General features: G+C 38.3%; 5 protein-coding genes across 7 annotated transcripts in view; 3 read left to right on the top strand and 2 right to left on the bottom strand.

Annotated features, from left to right (window-relative positions):
• Positions 1-2,153, top strand: part of LOC129569992 (E3 ubiquitin-protein ligase highwire) — a 34,684-nt gene extending 32,531 nt beyond the window's left edge. Inside the window, exons 44-48 of the mRNA XM_055449321.1 lie at positions 65-237; positions 356-690; positions 764-1,256; positions 1,331-1,532; positions 1,607-2,153. Coding sequence (XP_055305296.1) covers positions 65-237; positions 356-690; positions 764-1,256; positions 1,331-1,532; positions 1,607-1,888 — 1,485 coding nt within the window. The 3' untranslated portion in view covers positions 1,889-2,153. The remainder of the gene's footprint in view (positions 1-64; positions 238-355; positions 691-763; positions 1,257-1,330; positions 1,533-1,606) is intronic.
• Positions 2,154-2,890: 737 nt separating this feature from the next.
• On the bottom strand, positions 2,891-4,548 carry LOC129569991 (SET and MYND domain-containing protein 4-like). The gene is made up of 2 exons (XM_055449319.1): positions 4,499-4,548; positions 2,891-4,278 (listed from the first exon to the last, which is right to left on the bottom strand). The coding sequence occupies exon 2, from the start codon at positions 4,275-4,277 to the stop codon at positions 3,243-3,245; it is 1,035 nt and encodes a 344-aa protein (XP_055305294.1). The 5' UTR covers position 4,278; positions 4,499-4,548; the 3' UTR covers positions 2,891-3,242.
• Positions 4,549-5,840: 1,292 nt separating this feature from the next.
• On the bottom strand, positions 5,841-7,112 carry LOC129570256 (SET and MYND domain-containing protein DDB_G0273589-like). The gene has a single exon (XM_055449797.1). It carries the CDS (start codon positions 7,110-7,112, stop codon positions 5,841-5,843), a length of 1,272 nt encoding a protein of 423 aa, XP_055305772.1.
• A 1,417-nt stretch (positions 7,113-8,529) lies between these two features.
• LOC129569985 (uncharacterized) lies at positions 8,530-10,621 on the top strand. Its single transcript, XM_055449305.1, has 3 exons — positions 8,530-8,723; positions 8,885-9,798; positions 10,148-10,621. The coding sequence occupies exons 2-3, from the start codon at positions 8,900-8,902 to the stop codon at positions 10,416-10,418; spliced, it is 1,170 nt and encodes a 389-aa protein (XP_055305280.1). The 5' UTR covers positions 8,530-8,723; positions 8,885-8,899; the 3' UTR covers positions 10,419-10,621.
• Positions 10,622-10,795: 174 nt separating this feature from the next.
• Positions 10,796-18,731, top strand: LOC129569980 (proteasome activator complex subunit 4-like). 3 transcript variants are annotated; one of them, XM_055449289.1, is made up of 14 exons: positions 10,823-11,000; positions 11,167-11,416; positions 11,528-11,955; positions 12,037-12,177; positions 12,263-12,379; positions 12,620-12,664; positions 12,790-13,154; positions 13,214-14,056; positions 14,174-14,660; positions 14,738-16,902; positions 16,987-17,175; positions 17,246-17,317; positions 17,385-18,103; positions 18,183-18,731. In XM_055449289.1, exons 3-14 carry the CDS (start codon positions 11,654-11,656, stop codon positions 18,315-18,317), a joined length of 5,580 nt encoding a protein of 1,859 aa, XP_055305264.1. In that variant the 5' UTR covers positions 10,823-11,000; positions 11,167-11,416; positions 11,528-11,653; the 3' UTR covers positions 18,318-18,731. The 3 variants fall into 3 exon arrangements, with proteins under 3 accessions (XP_055305263.1, XP_055305264.1, XP_055305265.1); XM_055449290.1 differs by having other exon boundaries at positions 10,828-11,000; positions 11,248-11,416; XM_055449288.1 differs by lacking the exon at positions 11,167-11,416 and having other exon boundaries at positions 10,796-11,000.
• Positions 18,732-18,916: the final 185 nt, after the last annotated feature.

Here is an 18,916-nt window from a genome sequence, read left to right as displayed (position 1 = left end):
GAATAATTCTTATCAGTATTATTTTGCTTGGTAATATTAACAATATACTCATATCGATTCACAGGGAAAACTATCGGATAAATGGTCAACGGTAACCAAGGCTGCAATCGCCGAATCCATACTGAATCTAACACGCCTCGATGAAATCTATCGTACACATGAAAATTGCATCAAAACGACCACTCTGTGGCTGGCCTTGGCAAGCTTGTGTGTTTTAGACAAGGATCATGTGGAAAGGTGAGTTTATTTTAATACCCGGGCGTTTGCATAAAATACTTCGAAATCAATTATTTTTAAATAAAAAAAAATCATCTTGATTGTAACTTAATTTTAACGGTTATTCTCGTTTGAATAGACTGTCATCTGGACAATGGTCAAAGATATCTGAAACTCGGCCGTTGTGTTCGAACCATGACGACGGAGTGACGGCAGCGATCATTCAATGTGAGACGTGTCAGTCATTGTGCGCCGATTGTGATCGCTTCTTGCATTTGAGCCGAAAAACTAGGAATCATCGTCGTACCGTGTGCAAAGAGGAAGAAGATGCCATTCGCGTTGAATTACATGAGGGCTGTGGACGAACTAAACTATTTTGGTTGCTTGCTTTGGCTGATTCCCGAACTTTGAAGGCGATCATTGAGTTTCGTGATGGCAATATAGCCGCTGTATCAGGGCCAACAACGTCCACAGGCAAGAACGATTTATTCGATTTATTCCGTATCAAACATCCAAAACTAAATTTCATCTTTTTTTTCTCCAGTAGGTCGATGTCGATTTTGTGGTACGGTGGGTGATTCTGGTTTGTTGGCAATGGGCAATGTTTGTGCCGATAAGGAGTGTCAAGAGTTTGCGGCAAATGTATGCGCAAAAACAAAGCTCTGTGGCCACCCGTGTGGTGGGGTGATCAACGAAACCAAATGCTTGCCATGCCTAGAAGTGGTGTGTCATAAACGAGAAAATGAACTGTCAGAGAGTTTGAAGGAGCCAAAACTCACTCAAGACGCTGACGATATGTGTATGATTTGTTTTGTGGAAGCACTATCATGTGCACCAGCAATCCATCTCGAATGTGGACACGTTTTCCATTATCACTGCTGTCGCACTGTGCTTGAAAAGCATTGGATTGGTCCACGTATTAGCTTTGGTTTTTCATTGTGCCCCATATGTAAAGCTGATATAATGCATTATATGTTGGCCGATCTACTCGATCCAATCAATGAATTGAAAGCCGACGTCAAACGAAAGGCCATTATGCGGTATGGATACATATATTAGTTTGAATATTGATGAATTCAAAGCTAACTAACATTTTTTTTCTTCACGTAACTAGCTTGGAGTACGAGGGGATCGTCCAATCAGTCAATCAGAAAGATCTTGCAGCCTATGCAATGGATCGATATGCGTATTATGTTTGTTATAAATGCTCTAAGGCATATTATGGAGGAGAGGCTCGGTGTGATGCTGAAATGGGAGACAAATACAATCCACAGGAGTTGGTTTGCGGAGGGTGTAGTGACGTAGCGCGTGCACAGGTAGAAGAAAAATGATCCACGATATTGGTTTTCAAAACAATTTAAGACAATATTTCTTTTCTGCCTTGATTTAGATGTGTCCAAAACACGGTATGGATTATCTCGAATACAAATGTCGATTTTGCTGTTCGGTGGCAGTGTACTTTTGCTTTGGATCAACGCATTTTTGTGACACGTGCCATGATGACTTTCAACGTTTAACAAATATCCCGAAACAAAAGCTACCGAAATGCCCAGCTGGACCGAAAGCCAAGCAACTCATGGGTGAAGATTGTCCGTTACATGTTGTTCATCCACCAACGGGAGAAGAATTCGCTTTGGGATGTGGCATTTGTCGAAATGCTCAAACCTTCTGAATGCAAGATAAATTCTGTATTTTCTAGTCAATCTATATTACAATTAATTTATTCTCAGAAATTTTTTGAGTTGGATTTACACATAGCATAAAACTGTCGTGGTCAGACTAACAATTATGTTTGAATTCATATTTTAAAAATAATCTTAGAAAAAAAGGATAGAGCATATTCAAAGGCAAAATTTAACTTGAGTATTCATTATTATTGTATTGTGCAATTTCTTTGACATTTTCAATAAACATTCTCCATGAATAACCAAACCCTATGAGTTTGTGTTTCACTTAATAGCAGTAGAACTATTACAACAAATACCTAACGCTAAGGAGGTAAACAATTCCACAGCAGTTTCATGGTTCACTCAAATCATATAGTCGATCGTACTGATTTGCAATCTAGATTAGCAGTTTTAGTATTTATGTATACATATACTATAGTTCATTTTTTAGCTTCAGAAATGCGATTCGCTGGCATATGGGCAAAAGTTCATTGAGACGTACATGATCAGCAACCTAAATCCAATTTAAAAAAATAAATGAATAAAATGAAAAGACAAAAGATATCTCGTTATGTTTAATAAGAAAAACAGTTCAGCAAATTTTATTGAATAATACTCATAATATATGTAGGTTTATAGGTGGCTTAAGCTGAAACCAAATTAATACGTTTATTTTCTTTTCTTCAAAATAATGAAAACTCAACCTCATATGAAGGGGCATTTTTAGCTAACAAATTTGTGTTAAAGGAAATGATTATGGAAACGTTCCCAAATTCAGTCGATTTGCCTATTAAAGGGGCGTCCAGTGAAAGGTATACCATCGGATACACTTTCTGTCTCCATCAATGCCAAGCCATACAAATAATAGATGATGAGGCATATTTCTTTACACCAGGCCACTTTCTTATACTTTTTCAACAAACCAATTACTTCTGCTTTCGATGACAAAATGTCTTGATAGTTGTAACTTGATTCGGCTCTAGAACCGCCATTAATTGACTGGAAAATTGGATCCGATTTGATGTAAAGATTTGATATGAGACTGGATAACCATAGCAGAGGTTGCTCACATCGGTCACATTTGCACTGGAAATTGAATTTCGACTGTAGATTACGCTGACGCTCTGCCTTTGGCGCTAGCAAAATTGTGTCATCATAAGTCACGCACAATTGTTCACCTTTTCGCACAGGTCGAATGACGACGCAGATGTTGATGCCGTTTTATGAGTTGATGTAAGCGTTGGGTGAACAAGAGTGATTAAAATACCCTGCGGGAATGCTCATTCGATGCTCATAAAACATTTAAATTTCTTCGCCGTAATCACCTATTCTTCCCGTTTTATAGCGGTCATTTCGAATCTAATTTTTTATAACGATGACGTGGTGGCCAATTAAATGCATTAAAAAGCGTTTGCGTGCTTCCGAATGGAAAATCTTTGACACCTTCGACTGACCCATTAGTAAACGATAAATCAGATAAATCTTCTGTGGGAGTTTTCGGTCCACTTGTTCCTTTGGATTGGGTTGTAGCTTGAAGAATGCACGATACTTTGATTGTGGATCAGACAACGACTCGGGTACTTTGACTGCATCGCTGGACAACATTTCCTCAACGGCAGCAATCAATTGATCGTTGTCATCGAATGCATTCATGGTCAGTAAAATCGAACGTATGACAACCATTCGAAAGCTCATAAAATCCAGACAACCGAAATAGGTTGGATTGACATCACATTCAATGTCATGAAAGCTGTTTTCTTCGCATCGTGGACAGAACATCGTAAACGTACACTTGTGGCATGGCTTGAGATTCTCGGCCGATCGCAAACAATTACCACATCGTCGGTACTTTTGATTGATTGTTTCCGCAAAGTAGCTTTGATCGACCATCACCGTTTTGCCCACGTCAATATCTTCCTTCGCCACAACGTGCCGACCGTGTTGGTGGTTGTTTTCGATTTTCAGAACATCAGCGAAACACGGAAACATTTCGTTGGGTGTGTAGTCCAGCTTAGGTTCGAACATCTCACTTCGATCCGTTTCCTTCTCCATCGCAGCCAAGCAAATGGTTTTCCGTTCGTCCAATTTGGCCAATTTTTCTTGCGGGTAGTTGTTTTGTTTGGCATGCTCGATGTCGATAAGACACTTGCTGTACATTTTCATGTTGAAAAAACACGATGCCCGATTTGCGTACGCCAATCCCATCAGCTCAGATCCCTCTTCAGCAAAACACGTCGATTTGTTGTACAGTTCCGTTGCATTAGCCCATTCCTTTTTAGCAAAATATTCATTTCCTTTTTGTCGACACTTCAACGCTTTTGCCGCACTTTTTTTGTATGCTGATCCGGACAATAAGATTGTTCGATCCCTATTTTCTTCGTAATCGTTGTACATGCTGTCGACCGAAGAACAATTTAATAAGTTAGTATACAACGAATTTTCTTGATCAGATTCTTTCTTCCACAACATTTTATCTAACTGAGAATGTTCTTTTGAATTTCGATTGGAAACTGGTTGCTTTGAGATGAAATTTTAAAGTGGCAAAACTTTGTTGAAAAGTCGTGCTATTGTTGTAACTAAGACGATCTCAATACGAATGACGTTCGAAATATTACCTGCGAATCCCCTGTCTGGAAGTGTCGTATTACACCGATACACAACCAATATGGTTGACACACACAGACAAAGGGAGAGAGAAACTGTGTGAAATCGCAATATTGAATAAACAGCATACTTGCAAGTCTGCACAAAATGTGTGTGGAAACGATTTACCAATTTACAAGAGCTGATGTTGCTCTCCAAAATGTTTTGGACTGAACAGAGTGAAAACGTCAGTCTTTCTCTGGCTTGATGCAAAAGTATCTAGAATGCTTTGTAAAGCAATTTTATGAGGCTATGATTCTTGTAGCCTATTTCACCAAATGTTTTCATGAGAAGTTTTCATAAGATTTTCTTCTCAAGTTTTTTTGGTCAAACAAATATATCTAATTGTAGCAATGAGAAAATCTCAATAAAAACGTGAAAATATTCTCATTTTTTTGACATTATTTTGAGCGCCAACTTGAAATTTCGAGGTTTTTTCACAAACATGTGAGATCACATCATGGTTGGCTCAAAAATAAATGAAAATTTAAAATTTGCGCTCAAAATAATGTCAAAAAAATGAGAATATTTTCACGTTTCTATTGAGATTTTCTCATTGCTACATTTAGATACATTTGTTTCACCAAAAAAACTTGAGAAGAAAATCTCATGAAAACTTTTCATGAAAACATTTGATGAAATAGGCTACTGAGTGACCGAATGCCAACATTTTTCAAATCTTTACAAAAGAAACAAACATTCTATCTAAGATTCCATTCTCATCACTTTGGTTCTTTAAAAGTATTTTTCGCACGATTTTCCTTTTTCAAATTCATCATTTTCCACATACGGGGTGAGTTTTTCGGGTCAAGCATGTTTTCCATAACGTTTTTTATAATCTCATTACTGCAACACATCTAACACCAGAAAAATCTATCAACCAGCTAAACCAAAACTAATTCGATCCATGTTATTTATCTTCAAACCGGAGAAGATTTTGCTTTGAGAGGTGGCTGGCTAACTTCGATAGTATTTCTGGTATTTCACTAATCATATTTTTACCTTTAGAAATTTGATTCGTGGGCATGTGAACGAAATTTCATCATCATGCACATAATAATTCAAATCTAGTTTTTAAAAGATCAAATCAAGAAAATTAAAGAATGAAAGACCTCTCATTGTGATTAATACAAAAAAACGGTTCAGTGAACTTTATTTAATAAAACACTATAGGTATAAATAATATAGGTTTTTGCGTGGTTTGAGTGGAAATCTTTATGTTTTTGAAAATATTGTTCAAATGAAAACTTGAACTAAAATGAAACGTTCCACAAGTTTGTGTCAAAGGAAATGTTGATAGAATGATGTCCAAATTCAGTCGAAAGTTATGTTAAAAATGTGGCCAGTGAACGGCATACTGCCAGCGGTTGCAGTTTCTGTTTCCATCAATGCCAGTGTGTATAGACTATAGATGATGCGATATACTTCTGCAGACCAGGCCACTTTCTTATACTTCTTCAACAAACCGAATGCATTTGCTTTCAATGACAAAAAAGTCTGGTAGTCATGTACGGAGCGAGATTCAAAAATTGACTGGAAAATTGGATCCAATTTGATACGAAGATTTGAGTTGAGAGTGGATGATTCTAGCTGCGGCTGCTTACATCGGTCACATTTGCACTGGAATTTGAATTTTGATTGTAGGTCACGCTGACGCTCTGTCTTTGGTTTCATCAAAATTTGTTCATCATATGTCACGCACAATTGCTCATTTTTTCGAACAGGGCGCAAAACGACTGCTATGTTGAGGCCGTTTTGTGCAGTGATGTAAGCGTTGGGTGAACAACTGTGATTGAAGTATGATGCGGTAATGCTGATGCGATGCTCATAATACACTTCAATATCTTCGTTGAATAGACCTTTGCGTCCAGTTTTATAACGATCACTGCGAATCCAATTTTTTATAACGATGACGTGGTGGCCAAATAAATGCATCAAAAACCGTTTGCTTGCTTCCGAATGGAAAATCTTTGACACCTTCGACTGACCTATTAGCAAGCGATAAATCAGATAAATCTTCTGTGGGAGTTTTTCGTCGACGTTTTCCTTTGAATTGGGTTGTAGTTTGAAGAATGCACGATACTTTGATTGTGGATCAGACAACGACTCGGGTGCTTCGACTGCATCGCTGGACAAGATTTCCTCAACAGCAGCAATCAATTGATCAATATCATCGAATGCATTCATTGCCAGTAGAATCGATCGAATGATCACCATTCGAAAACTTGCAAATGACAGACAACCAAAATAGGTTGGATTGACATCACATTCAATGTCATGGAAGCTGTTTCCTTCGCATCGTGGACAGAACATCGTGAACGTACACTTATTACATGGCTTGAGATTCTCGACCTCACGAAAAAAAATTCCGCATCGTCGATACTTCAGATTGAATGTTTCCGCAAAGTAGCTTTGATCGACCATCACCGTTTTGCCCACGTCAATATCTTCCTTCGCCACAACGTGCCGACCGTGTTGGTGGTTGTTTTCGATTTTCAGAACATCAGCGAAACACGGAAACATTTCGTTGGGTGCATAGTCCAGCTTAGGCTCAAATATTCCACTTCGATCCGTTTCCTTCTCCATCGCAGCCAAGCAAATGGTTTTTCGTTCGTCCAATTTGGCCAATTTTCCTTGCGGGTAGTTGTTTTATTTGGCGTGCTCGATGTCGATGAGACACTTGTTGTACATTCCCATATTAAAAAAACACGATGCTCGATTTGCGTACGCCAATCCCAACATTTCGGAACCTTCATCTGCAAAACACATTGAATTGTTATACCACTCCATTGCGTCGGCCCATTTCTTCTCAGCGAATACTTCATTTCCTTTTTGTCGGCAATTTAATGCTTCGGTTGCACTTTTCTTGTATGACGACGCAAATTGACCATTCACGAAATTGTTCGAATTTTGGTAATCGCTGTAAATGGAGTTCACCAAAGAACAGCCCAATAAATCAGTATACAGCGCATCTTCTTGGCCAGTTTCTTTTTTCCACAACATTCTGTCCAGTTGAGGATGTTCTCTTGAATTTCGATGAGTAATTATTTGCTTCGAAATAAAATATTAACGTGGCAAAGCTTTGTTGAAAAGTCGTGCTATTGTTGTAACTAAGACGATCTCAATACGAATGACGTTCGAAATATTACCTGCGAATCCCCTGTCTGGAAGTGTCGTATTACACCGATACACAACCAATTTGGTGAACGCTCGACCAAAGGACGTAAAATGAATACTCATATTGAGTGAACACCAAATTTGCAACTCTGCACAAAATGTGTATAAAAATCACACAGATGCATACGTATACCGCACATATACGAGCTGGTGTTGCTTTCCATAAGGTGCTATTCAGTGAACAATGTCGGAAATTTTTGTTTGACTTGATACAGATGCATCAAGAATGCTTTGTAATGCAATTTTATAAGGTTATGAATACTGAGTGATCGAATGCCAACATTTTTCAGCTCTGTATGACAGAAATATTTTGGGTGAACTTCCATTCTTATAACCAATCAACCATAATCGAAATGATTTTTCGCACGTTTTTTCTCTCCAAATGTTTTTTCTGTTGACGATTTTCACAAATTTTTTCTTTACATCTAAATTCCTTGAACAATCCATAAACATATATATATTCTGCTTTCTATAGTCTTTAACCTAAACGCCATAAAACTGCTCAATTCATTGTGAATGGAACCAATGCTGATCTATTTTCTATTGGAAATTTGTTGTGAGTAGTTAAAAGAAAAAGGGAAATTTCCAAGGGAATTAATATGGAAAATGAACAAATTTGAAACATCACATTCCGAATGCTCATAATTATTAAGAAACTTGAACAGAGAAATATCATTGCTTTAATTTGAGACAAAGCTCCAAACAATTCTCATATTCTTTCAACGACAATGTAATGCAGCAAATGCATTGTGCGAAAGCCATTGACATTTACATTAGACGTTCCAAATAAATGGGTACGCCAGAGAACTTCGTGTTTCATTCGATTGACATTTGACAGTAGCAAAACTACGTAGCACAAAAGAGGCGAGCAATTACACCATCAAACCACCATTCCGTTAGTTTCATAGTTTAATCGAATCAGACAGTTGACTGAATTGATTTGCAAACGAGAGTTCATCGTATTTTGTGTAAAAATTCCAATTATTTATTTGTTAAAGTATTCGATCGATACTTTAGAAGGTGAGATTTTGCAAAAAAAAATCAATTTTTAATGCTTATCAATTCCATGATATCAACAGAAGAAAAAGGCATGATCAGAATTTGAATGTCATAATATTTTAGGTTATATCATAACCAAATTGATTTTGAGAACCACATTCTGTCTGCTTGTTTCTATATAGATTGATTCGTTTTCAATGGCAACCGAAAATATGTCTAATATGGATATTTCGTATCCAATTTGGTCGAAAGTATTGTTGAATGATTCCAAAGAATTGAGAAAAAAACAATCGAAAGACAGCGCGGGAACGTACAGCCGTCGACTCTTTTCAAAGTTGAATCACAGTTCATCGACGCCAAAGAAACGTTCGAAACCAACGTTTTACCAGCGATATCAAAAGGCCAGAAAAGGTTCGTCGAGCAAGAAAACGGCGACGAAAGAGTCAAAGCAAAATATTGGCAGTGAATGGAAAAAGGAGTATGACGTTTGGAATATGATTGTGCAGGCACTCGATCAAAGTTTGCTCAAAAATCATAAGGTTAATTGGCCGAAAAAGGTGATTGGCATTCGTGACTCAAATGATAAAATCCGATTGATTCAGAATCGGGAAGAGTTGCAACAGCAAATCCTTGTTGCTTCGACCGGTTTAAAATCGCGGCTCAAAGATTTACTCAATGCAAACGATTCCACCTCTGATATTTCACTGAAAATGAAATTTAAATTGGTGCCAGTTGTTGAGAGTCTCACCATAGTAAACAAATCTACTGAAACGTCGTACATGTTTGCCGTGGGTGACAACGAAATCAACAACAATGACATGCAATGCGAAAATAATGAAATTGAAAATGAGCCGATCGAAAATGAATTGGAAGAAAATCAGACATTGATTGATTTCGTCAATAATCACGAGAGTACTGGCAACATCACCTGCGATAAAACCTTAGTAAACACAACGTGTTCAACGTGGGAATACTCGGATTTCTACGATGGTATCGTACCAGCAGCTTCGAGTACGTTCGTTTCCGATGAGAAGGAAAACATCCCATGTTTGATGCACGAAAAGGAAAATATACCACATTTGATTGCTCCAAAAAGGTACGTAGTATGTATCATGTAGTATTACATGAGTATTTTCCAAAACTGTTCCCACTTGATACGGGAAAAATATGAGATGCGTTCTATCTGATGTAGTTCTCTTCGAATAAGATTTATGGCTAATCGATTTCGTCAGTCTCTGGGACACCTATAACAATTCATCTTGGAATGTGGACATGATGAACATGCTGATTATCACAGCCAGCCAAAATGTCGGCAACGTCGACTGGGAACCACAAATTTACTAACTTTACATGAATTTTGTTCTGATTTTCATATTTGAATTGTGTGCTTATATATCATTTATATCGAATGACCTATTTACTGCATTGTTAATCTATATTTACAGCAAACCATCATTGGATTCGAAAACGTTCTTCGACAGCCCAATACCATGTTTTGCGAAGAAGAAGAAGCCCATCCAAGATGATTTTCAGCCAGGACTACATGATCTGCAACAAATAATGGAATACTGTAGGAATGCAAGAAGTACACTCCAGGTGTTATATGACAAGGTCAACATGATCGAGGATAGGTACATAAGTTGGTGCAGGCAACGATCCAATCTCAACTTTTCCATGTCTGGAATCGACTTTCTTTCTGATTCGATAGAACTATAGATTTAGTTCTAATTATCTACGAATAGCAATTTTGTTTATGTAATTGAGCAAGCAACACAATCAAAAAAATTATCTGTATTCTATTTTAAATATTTATGTTCATCAAGTGAACTCTGAGTGTAATTGTATATATTTAAAACGAATCATTGGTGGATAATTATTGTGAAAAAATATTTAATAAAAATGACTAAAAGCGGCAAAAATTTTTAGTGTGTTGAAAATTAAAATCAAATCGTTGCGCACAAACGATGTGTCGATAATGCAGCGCTGAAAATGTGTGGTGTGGCGAAACAGTGAACTGTTTATTAGTCGAACTGTCAAAAATGACTGAAATAATCTGTAGGTACGTTGATGATGATAATAAGCACGAAAAAAATGGGGAAATGATATGCATGCCTCCATTTATGGCGAATTTGTAGGAGCGAGACAAATCTAGTTGGCATAGCATGCATTCACAGTCACACAATGACTTTTACAAAATCATCAGAAATTTTGACTTTTTCCTTCTTTCAAATCACTTAAAGACATTCATTTTTAATTTCAAGCAATTTGTTATAGTGAAACACACTCAAAACGAAATTTGTAAGTGAATTTAATTGACATTCGACACTGATTTTGTTCAGAATTCAATAAATTCTGATTTTTAAATTGATGTTACTCGTTGTCAGTCACCACGAAAAGGCAAAAACATTTCACATTTCTGACTTGAGTTGTGGATCGCATTTCGTTTTCTTTTGTTTCATTGTAGACATTTCCAGTGTACTTACACATTCCAATTCTTGGCATCCTTTCCTAACGAAATGAGTTTTTGTTCTTTTTTCTTGTTGAGGTGATAGCAAACAAAAAATAATAAAAGAGAGAGTGAAAAAAAAACATTGTGCAACGATTGATTTCGTTTGGTTCATTGCAAAGTATTCAGTTGAAAACAACAAGAGAGAAAAAAAAAGAAAGAAAAAAGGCGCCACGGCAACTGATGTTTAGTTCGTTTGTTTATCAATGTAAATAAGATTCGTTGTGCATGTGCGTGCTGTGGCAATTCGCAAAATAACAGCTATACTTTTACACGTATGGAGTAAACTTCTCAATTTGATGTCATTGCATTTCCGTAGATAAACTTATCAAAATAGCAAAAAAGTGGAAGGAACCGAAAAAAATCGCGAAGAATCGTTTAAATCAATCAGAATTCCAGTGTTGTGTGATTTTGTGCGAAATAGCACAGAAAGGCAGACGGTGACATGGAAATCGACGATTACATGGATTTTGGGACCACGAGCGGCGACGATGCGATTGATGATACTGCTGGCGACGATGAGGACGTTCCAACCAAGAAATATTCGGAATTTCAACAGGCCCGCTACAAAAAGCTCGGATTTCATCCGCAAAAAGAGATTTTCTGCAATAAATATCTGCCGTACGCTGATCAACTCGACGATGAATCGCAAAAAATGCTGACGGAATTGAAAGAGGGTCTTGCAAAGGCCGTTGCACTCAGAGAAATGACGCCAGCGGTTGGCATGGCAATATCCAGACTTTTGGTGTTCGTATTTTTATACATCGACTAAAATTAGCTCAATTCCTTGTTAATCCTTGTGTTCATTGTATTGCCACATTTTTGCAGGTACCTTAAACTGTATGGACTGAAATTTTCCAAAGAGGATCACGTAAAATTCATCAAACTATTGCTTTCACTGATTGAGATACCAGGCTTGGAACCAGCCAAACTCAATAAATTCTGCATCGTACTATCGCAGCTGCTACGGTAACATTTGACACACAATCAATACAACGCACACACATGCATATATGGTAATTTTTGTTCTGTTTCTTTTATTTCTTCGTTGCAGCAAAACTTCATGGCTATCACCGAATGACTTGCAAATTGATTGGCGGCCGCTGTACAATTTGAGCAACATCTACCTAAATAAAAACTCCACCAAGGGCGAAATTTACAGATACTTTCCGTGAGTAGTACAACCAATTTTTACTCCATTGCGAAGTCGATGCTTTTGATTTGCTTGTGGTCTGACTGATAGCACTGATAAATCAAATACAATGCAAACACTCAAGCATCGCAAGATAAGCACTGTGCCCCAAATTAAACTCCGTAGGATATTTTTGCATGCGCTCTCTTCATATTGTATTTGGACAAATATAATTACAATCGAAATAAAAATTGTCTCACACGATTTTCGTTTTCACAGGTCACTCGAATCAAACGTGCAATTTATTATCCAGCAATGTGCCACGTAAGTACTTTTGTTATTGTTAAAGTTTTTACGTGAATTTGATGATGACGTCTTTTGATAACAAACAAAGTACACAATTTTTGAATATTTGCATTGCGATTATCTCGAATTGTTGTTATTTTTAGATACTTTTCGAAGGAAGCAACGCAAGAAATTCTCGATGAAATTTTCCCGAAACTATTCCCACTTGATACGGGAAAAATATGCGGTGCATTCGATCTGTTATCGATCTTTTTGAATCCGTTGCACGGATACGATTTATGGCTAACCGATTTTGTCAATCTCTGGAATACCTATCACAATCCATCGTGGAATGTGGACATAATGAACTTGCTGGCGATCACAGCCAGCCAAAATGTCGGCCACATCGACTGGGAACCCTACATTCCGATGATTTTCACACGTTTATTGCGCTCATTAGACCTACCCGTTTGCTACAAAAATATGAAAAGTGCCCGTAATCAAACTCTATGGTCATCGTCGGTTGCGAGTAAGTTTCAAATGTAGAATGAATTTCCATATGAATAATCAATGTTATTTTATTTCTAGTTTGGATTGCGTCAGTGCTAAGCCCGAAGAGTTCTGCTCAACATTATCTATCAAAGTTTTTGGGTGCTGTTGAATCATATTTGCATCCGGCCAACAGTGGAAAATGGGTTGGTGTTATCAGTGAAATTGTCGTTCAGCTACCAAAGTACCTGTTCGATCGGTTGGTTTACGAGCGGTACAAGCCTCATCCGTGGAAACGAGCCGTGCCTAACGAACAACGTTTGACTGAAAACTGTTTGACATTATTCGTGGAATCATACAAGCCGATCGCGTTGCAGGCCATGTATTCGCGAATGAATGCCACCGACACTGGCAAAATATTTAAGCATTTGGCCGATTTGCGCCCCGAACTGATCATTCCCGATGTTGTTGAAAGAGTTTATGCAACGCTCGACTCAGTAACCGAACCGCACAAGATGACTGCCGCTTTGCAGTGTTTGGTCAGTGTGTCCCGTGCTCTTGTGTCCGGCCACAATGGTTATACAACCGGAAAAACTCATGTCATTCCCATTTTATTTGCCACATTGCCTGGAATCGACCCAAATGATTTTAAGAAGACATCAGTCACTTTGCAATTTTTAACAACTTTTGCTCTGATGGTTCCGATCGTCGATTGTTCCAAAGCTCATCTCTACTACGACGACTTAACGGAGGAGGAGAGTCTGATTTGTGGCCAAACGGCCGAATTTGAAGGCTTCGTTCTGGAATATTTGGACAAAATTTTTGCGCTCATCGATTCCAGTTCGACTCGCATGGAACAACCGACCGACAACGACAGTATCCGCTCAAAAATGGAAACGATCGTCGAGAGTTTGGTACAATCCAGTACTCATGGAATTCTGGGTATGTTAACACATTAATTGCAAATTAATTAATTATTGCCAGGAAAGAGATAGGGCAATGGGGCGTAAGACACCATCCAATCATTCATTTATTCTTCTTTTTTTTTTAACCCAAAAGGTCAGTGTTCCGATGAGATCATCTTGTCTGCCACGAAAAAATTGGTTGATTATATCAAAACCAACTTATTCGAACCACGCGTTGCTGCTCATTTGATCGCTAGTCTGGTGCGGGTGTTTGCACGCGTTGCAGGAAGCGAAATCAGCAAATCTCTGGTGCCGTTTGTTGTCAACACGATCAATCAATACATTGAGGAGCACGATGATATCGCAGCACGAGAAAAACAAAGCGATGAAATGCTTTACTACATCATTCTGTTGATGGCCATCGTACGAGGTGCACCCAACGAAGTTGTTAATTTCTTCGACGACTTAATTCCAATCGTTGATCAAATTTCGAAATTCAAATGCAAACTCACCAACAAATATTCGAATGCGATTCTCTTCACTATCTTAAGTAATGTTAGCACACTTCAGATTTTGGATGTTCGTAGCTCTCCCGAAAGTCATGAGAAGCCATTAAATGAGTTTTTACCCATTCGCCACTGGTAATTCTAAACAAGATAAAACGATTTTCCCTTTCTTCAAATGCTGATCAATTCCCTTTTTTTTGTCGTTTAATCAGGGGCCAAAAAATGAGGGCTGAAACCGCAATCAAATGGTACATGCCCGACGAAAGAGCTAAAGAGGTATGCCAGATGATTCTTCATCGCTATCTTCCGCCCATCTTGAAGCAATTTGACGATTTTGTGGAAGGCAAATGCGAATTGTCTCGAGATGATATTCTTCGTGATACATCAACTGTTTTGGCGTTGCTCAAGTGCGCCAATTTCTTACCGAATTGGGACAATGAAAAACCGATTGGAATTCTGCCGACCACCAGTCCGATCCGTGTTTTGGATATCAAATTAGGGTTTGAGCAGTACGCAATCAGCATGCCAGATGGAGAAAACGTTCGATTGGCAATCATACGCAGCATATCAAAATTACAGAAGAAAATTTTGGAAGAATCCGAAGACGACACCAAATCACTGAAAGCAATCATTTTGTTATGGGAACGAGTGTTCATTCGTAAACAATATGTAACCCCATTCGAATCGCAGCTAAAGAGTTATAATCAATCAAAAATGTTCCAAGAATACAAATTGACCAAGAGAATTCGAGACATTCGTGCCATTTTGGCAACACGAATCCTCATGCAGCAAGATTGCCGTGATGAACTTCTGCTGCCGGAGTTTACACCGTCACATTTGGCCGTAATGAAGAATCTGTTGGATTTGTCAACATCACGGTACGGAGCCGTACGTGCCACTGCTCAATCTCGATTGTTTAAACTGATTGGCACGTTTCCATTCTCCTATCGATGCTTGTTGGATGACATTGTTCAACATTTGTCCGTTGATTCGAATGAAAATCACGAAAGTTTCAAGGGAATCTTGTACGTTTTGTGTGGTCAACGCCGTGCTCGATTGATTGTGAAAAATGATTGGGAGTGCGTGCAAAGGATCTGGCTCGCTTTACTCAGGACAAATCTTTCGGAAAAACCATCGGTGGTACGATTGTTAAACATGGTCTACGATGTGATTCACAATGAGTTCCCAACGGTCAATATCAGCTTAAACATACCCGATCGATGCGTTGATATAGCCAAAACGATCTTACCAGCCACAGTGTCTGCGATTCCCGAATCCGCAATTCAAGCCGGATCAATGAAGGAACAACAGCAAAACGAAGCAAATCTTAAATCATACTTGAACATTTTACAGGAGATCCTAAAGATCACACACAATAATTCGTTGCACTGGCGCTACGGTCTAATGGCAACCGGAATGATTTACAATTTGGTGCATATCAATGTCAAGTATCCGGACGAGGTCATCAATTATGTGGTGCATAATTTGATAAATGAGTCAATTGAAGAGCGAAAAATCGCCGTAAAAACGATGCGTTTCATTTTCAAGCAGCAAAAGCGTGAGCATGTCAAAGTCCCAATAGATCCGTTTGCGATTGGCGGTGTAAAGCCACCAAAATCACAGCGCGAATTGAAGCCCGGTACTCGGCCGGATAATCGATGGCTGCAATATGATTTAGGAACTCTACCAAAAAGTCAAGAACAATGGGATGAACCGAAATACGCGCATAAAACAGAAGGTTTTTTTGGATGGTCACCAAATTTCACAGTTTATGCCCCATCGTCACAACAGCCGAAATTAAACCGTACGTGGGACGAACTCACTTCGTCTGAAAGAATAATCTACGATTTCTTTGCCAAAAAATCAAACATCGACAAATTGATTGCGTTCTGGTCGTTGGAGGAAAAGAAAGGCAAAGAAAAGTTCAACAGATCGAGATCATTCTTGTTGAAGGGACTGTGTGACATGTTCGGAGATGTGCTACTCGACCCAATACTCGAGCACCTGCAACGCTTGATTGAAGACAAAAACTCGGAATCAAGCCATCGATGTGCAGCCGAAATAATGGCAGGAATCATGCGAGGCATGAAACACTGGACATTCGAGATGACCGTAAACTTATACGAAAAACTGAAACCAATGATTCGATTAGCGCTTGACAATATTACGGTGGAAACCGACATTTTCTGGGGCACATGCTTCGCAACTGCAGCTGAAAATTTTGATCCGCGACGTCAATACTGGTTACACGAAGTGCTAATGGAGAATCCATTGCGTGAATCGACAAGCTTCATAGACTGTAGTCGCATTTATTGTCTGCAAGGCCCATTCAATCAACACGTTTGGAGAATGAATACCGTTTGTCACCGTTTATTGGGTAATTTAATTTCATCAAATTTACACTGGCTTCAAATGGTATTAAACTAATTTATCTGCTTGATTGAAAATTGAACATTTACAGAATATTTGAGGCCTTATCTGAACCATAGCTTCCAAAATGTGCGTGAACGATTGGGAAGCATTTTGATCAATATCTTTGAAGCCGATTTGAAATTCATCGATGCACCAGAGCCAGAGTGCCCGCGTATTAAAGACATAATTGGTGAAGTTGTACAAAAAATACAAATCCTTCAAACAGATGCACCAAAAGGTATTCGTTACATCCATTACTTTTTATTTCGTTAAATTGATTGAAACACCATAACAAATTCTCGTTTTAGACAATGATGGCGAATCGACAAATGACACCAGAAAAACCGAATATGATCAAGCTGTTCGACTATTCAAGACAAGTAATTACTCAGTTTGTCAGTTAATTTTGATTGAATCAATGTCGGCTAAAATTACATTCTCTTTCAGTTTGTCAATGGATTGTTGGTGTGTTGAACCGAAATACCAATGGAAATATTATTGAATACTTTGAATTGCTTCCGTTTGCTTGTCGTCTCGAACGGTGCGAACAAGACGTCGAATTGGCCGAAACGTGCACATCATTGTTGGCAATGTTGTCGCAAGGTCTTACACTGGAGGATTGCATGGGTGCCGCATTGCATAAAATTGAGGAAGTGTCTATGATGAGTTCATGGTCTGCACGTTTGGCGGTTATCGATGTGTTGCAAGTTCTTGTTTTCAACAATATGCCCATTGTACTGAGCCGTGAAGAATGGGTACAAAAAGTTCAGACAATTGTTCTGCGTTTGCTGGAAGATTCTGTGCTCGAAGTTCGTGTGAAGGCAGCACAAGTTCTAGGTGGCCTACTGCATTGCTCATTTTTGCCGTCAACAGACAAACTTTTGGAATTGTTCAAACAAAAATGTCGTACCAAAGTTGTGAAAAACTCCACCCGCCGCGTAATGACGAATTGTGGCACCGAAGCGGTGGCAACCGCATCAACTTCCCACTCATCGAACAACAATGGGCATAACGAGACTCAAGAAGCTGAATCCGTTCGAACGAGGCACATGGGAGTATTGGGGTTGTGTGCATTCATTTCAGCCTATCCATACGACATACCCGATTTCGTTCCTGATGTTTTTGAACACTTGGGCGCACATTTAAATGATCCACAGCCGATTCCAGTAAGTTGGAGAAAAAAAACCGTTACGAATTTTACATTTTTAATTGTTCAATTAATCACACTTTCCCTTTATTCCATAGTCAACTATTCGGAAAACAGTGGGCGACTTCAAACGAACACATCATGATAATTGGGCCACGCATCAGTTGAAATTTACCGAAGATCAACTAGCCGTTCTAAGTGATTTAACTATTCCACCATCCTACTATGCTTAAGCTCATTCAGTTGTTCGAATTAAAAATAAATTAAGATATTAGATTTTTTTTCGCAAAACATTTCTGATTGAATAGCAGAAACGAGTCGATTATTTCATTGATTGAGCCCGACTCAAAAGACAATAAGTTAAATGTGTAAACGGCATTTTTCGCTATTAGCGAAAAGCTAGAATATACTTGGCTGAAATGAAGAAAAACATAGGATTAATTCGTTAAACAAACATTTTCATTTAATGTAAATAACAAGTTCGTTTCTTTTCTACAGCTTGAGGGCAATTTCGTGTATTTTTACAAAATAAAACACATGATTCTGTTGAATTTTGTTAAATCAAAAAAAAAATAATACGGTGAATTTACAGTTATAGTTTTCTTATTGAAAAAATAAAAACAGAAAAAAAAAATTTGAAGTAAAAACACTTGTTTTTCTTTCGATTTTTGGGCCCATTTTGATTTATAGCCTGGTAGATATTGAAATCTATAGAAACTGCCTTTCAATGATCCTACGTTCGACTCGAGCATATAGAACAACGTTCTATTAGAACAGGCATTTCTTTTTCCAACCAAAACCTACTTACCAGAACCGTCCAATGATTCAGCTG

This window comes from Sitodiplosis mosellana, unplaced genomic scaffold (genome assembly GCF_009176505.1).
Source record: "Sitodiplosis mosellana isolate CC-2019 unplaced genomic scaffold, AAFC_SMos_1.0 Smas_scaffold_47, whole genome shotgun sequence".
Lineage (NCBI taxonomy): Eukaryota > Metazoa > Arthropoda > Insecta > Diptera > Cecidomyiidae > Sitodiplosis > Sitodiplosis mosellana.
This window is presented reverse-complemented; position numbering and strand designations above follow the sequence as displayed.

Excerpts from the sequence above, each read along its gene's own strand:
- LOC129569991 (XM_055449319.1), bottom strand. The coding sequence starts at position 4,277 with ATGTACAACGATTACGAAGAAAATAGGGATCGAACAATCTTATTGTCC.
- LOC129570256 (XM_055449797.1), bottom strand. The coding sequence starts at position 7,112 with ATGGAGAAGGAAACGGATCGAAGTGGAATATTTGAGCCTAAGCTGGAC.
- LOC129569985 (XM_055449305.1), top strand. The coding sequence starts at position 8,900 with ATGGCAACCGAAAATATGTCTAATATGGATATTTCGTATCCAATTTGG. Across the intron at positions 9,799-10,147 it reads CATTTGATTGCTCCAAAAAG|CAAACCATCATTGGATTCGA; the intron begins GTACGTAGTATG and ends CTATATTTACAG.
- LOC129569980 (XM_055449288.1), top strand. The coding sequence starts at position 11,654 with ATGGAAATCGACGATTACATGGATTTTGGGACCACGAGCGGCGACGAT. Across the intron at positions 13,155-13,213 it reads ATGGTCATCGTCGGTTGCGA|TTTGGATTGCGTCAGTGCTA; the intron begins GTAAGTTTCAAA and ends TTTTATTTCTAG. Across the intron at positions 17,318-17,384 it reads TGTTCGACTATTCAAGACAA|TTTGTCAATGGATTGTTGGT; the intron begins GTAATTACTCAG and ends ATTCTCTTTCAG.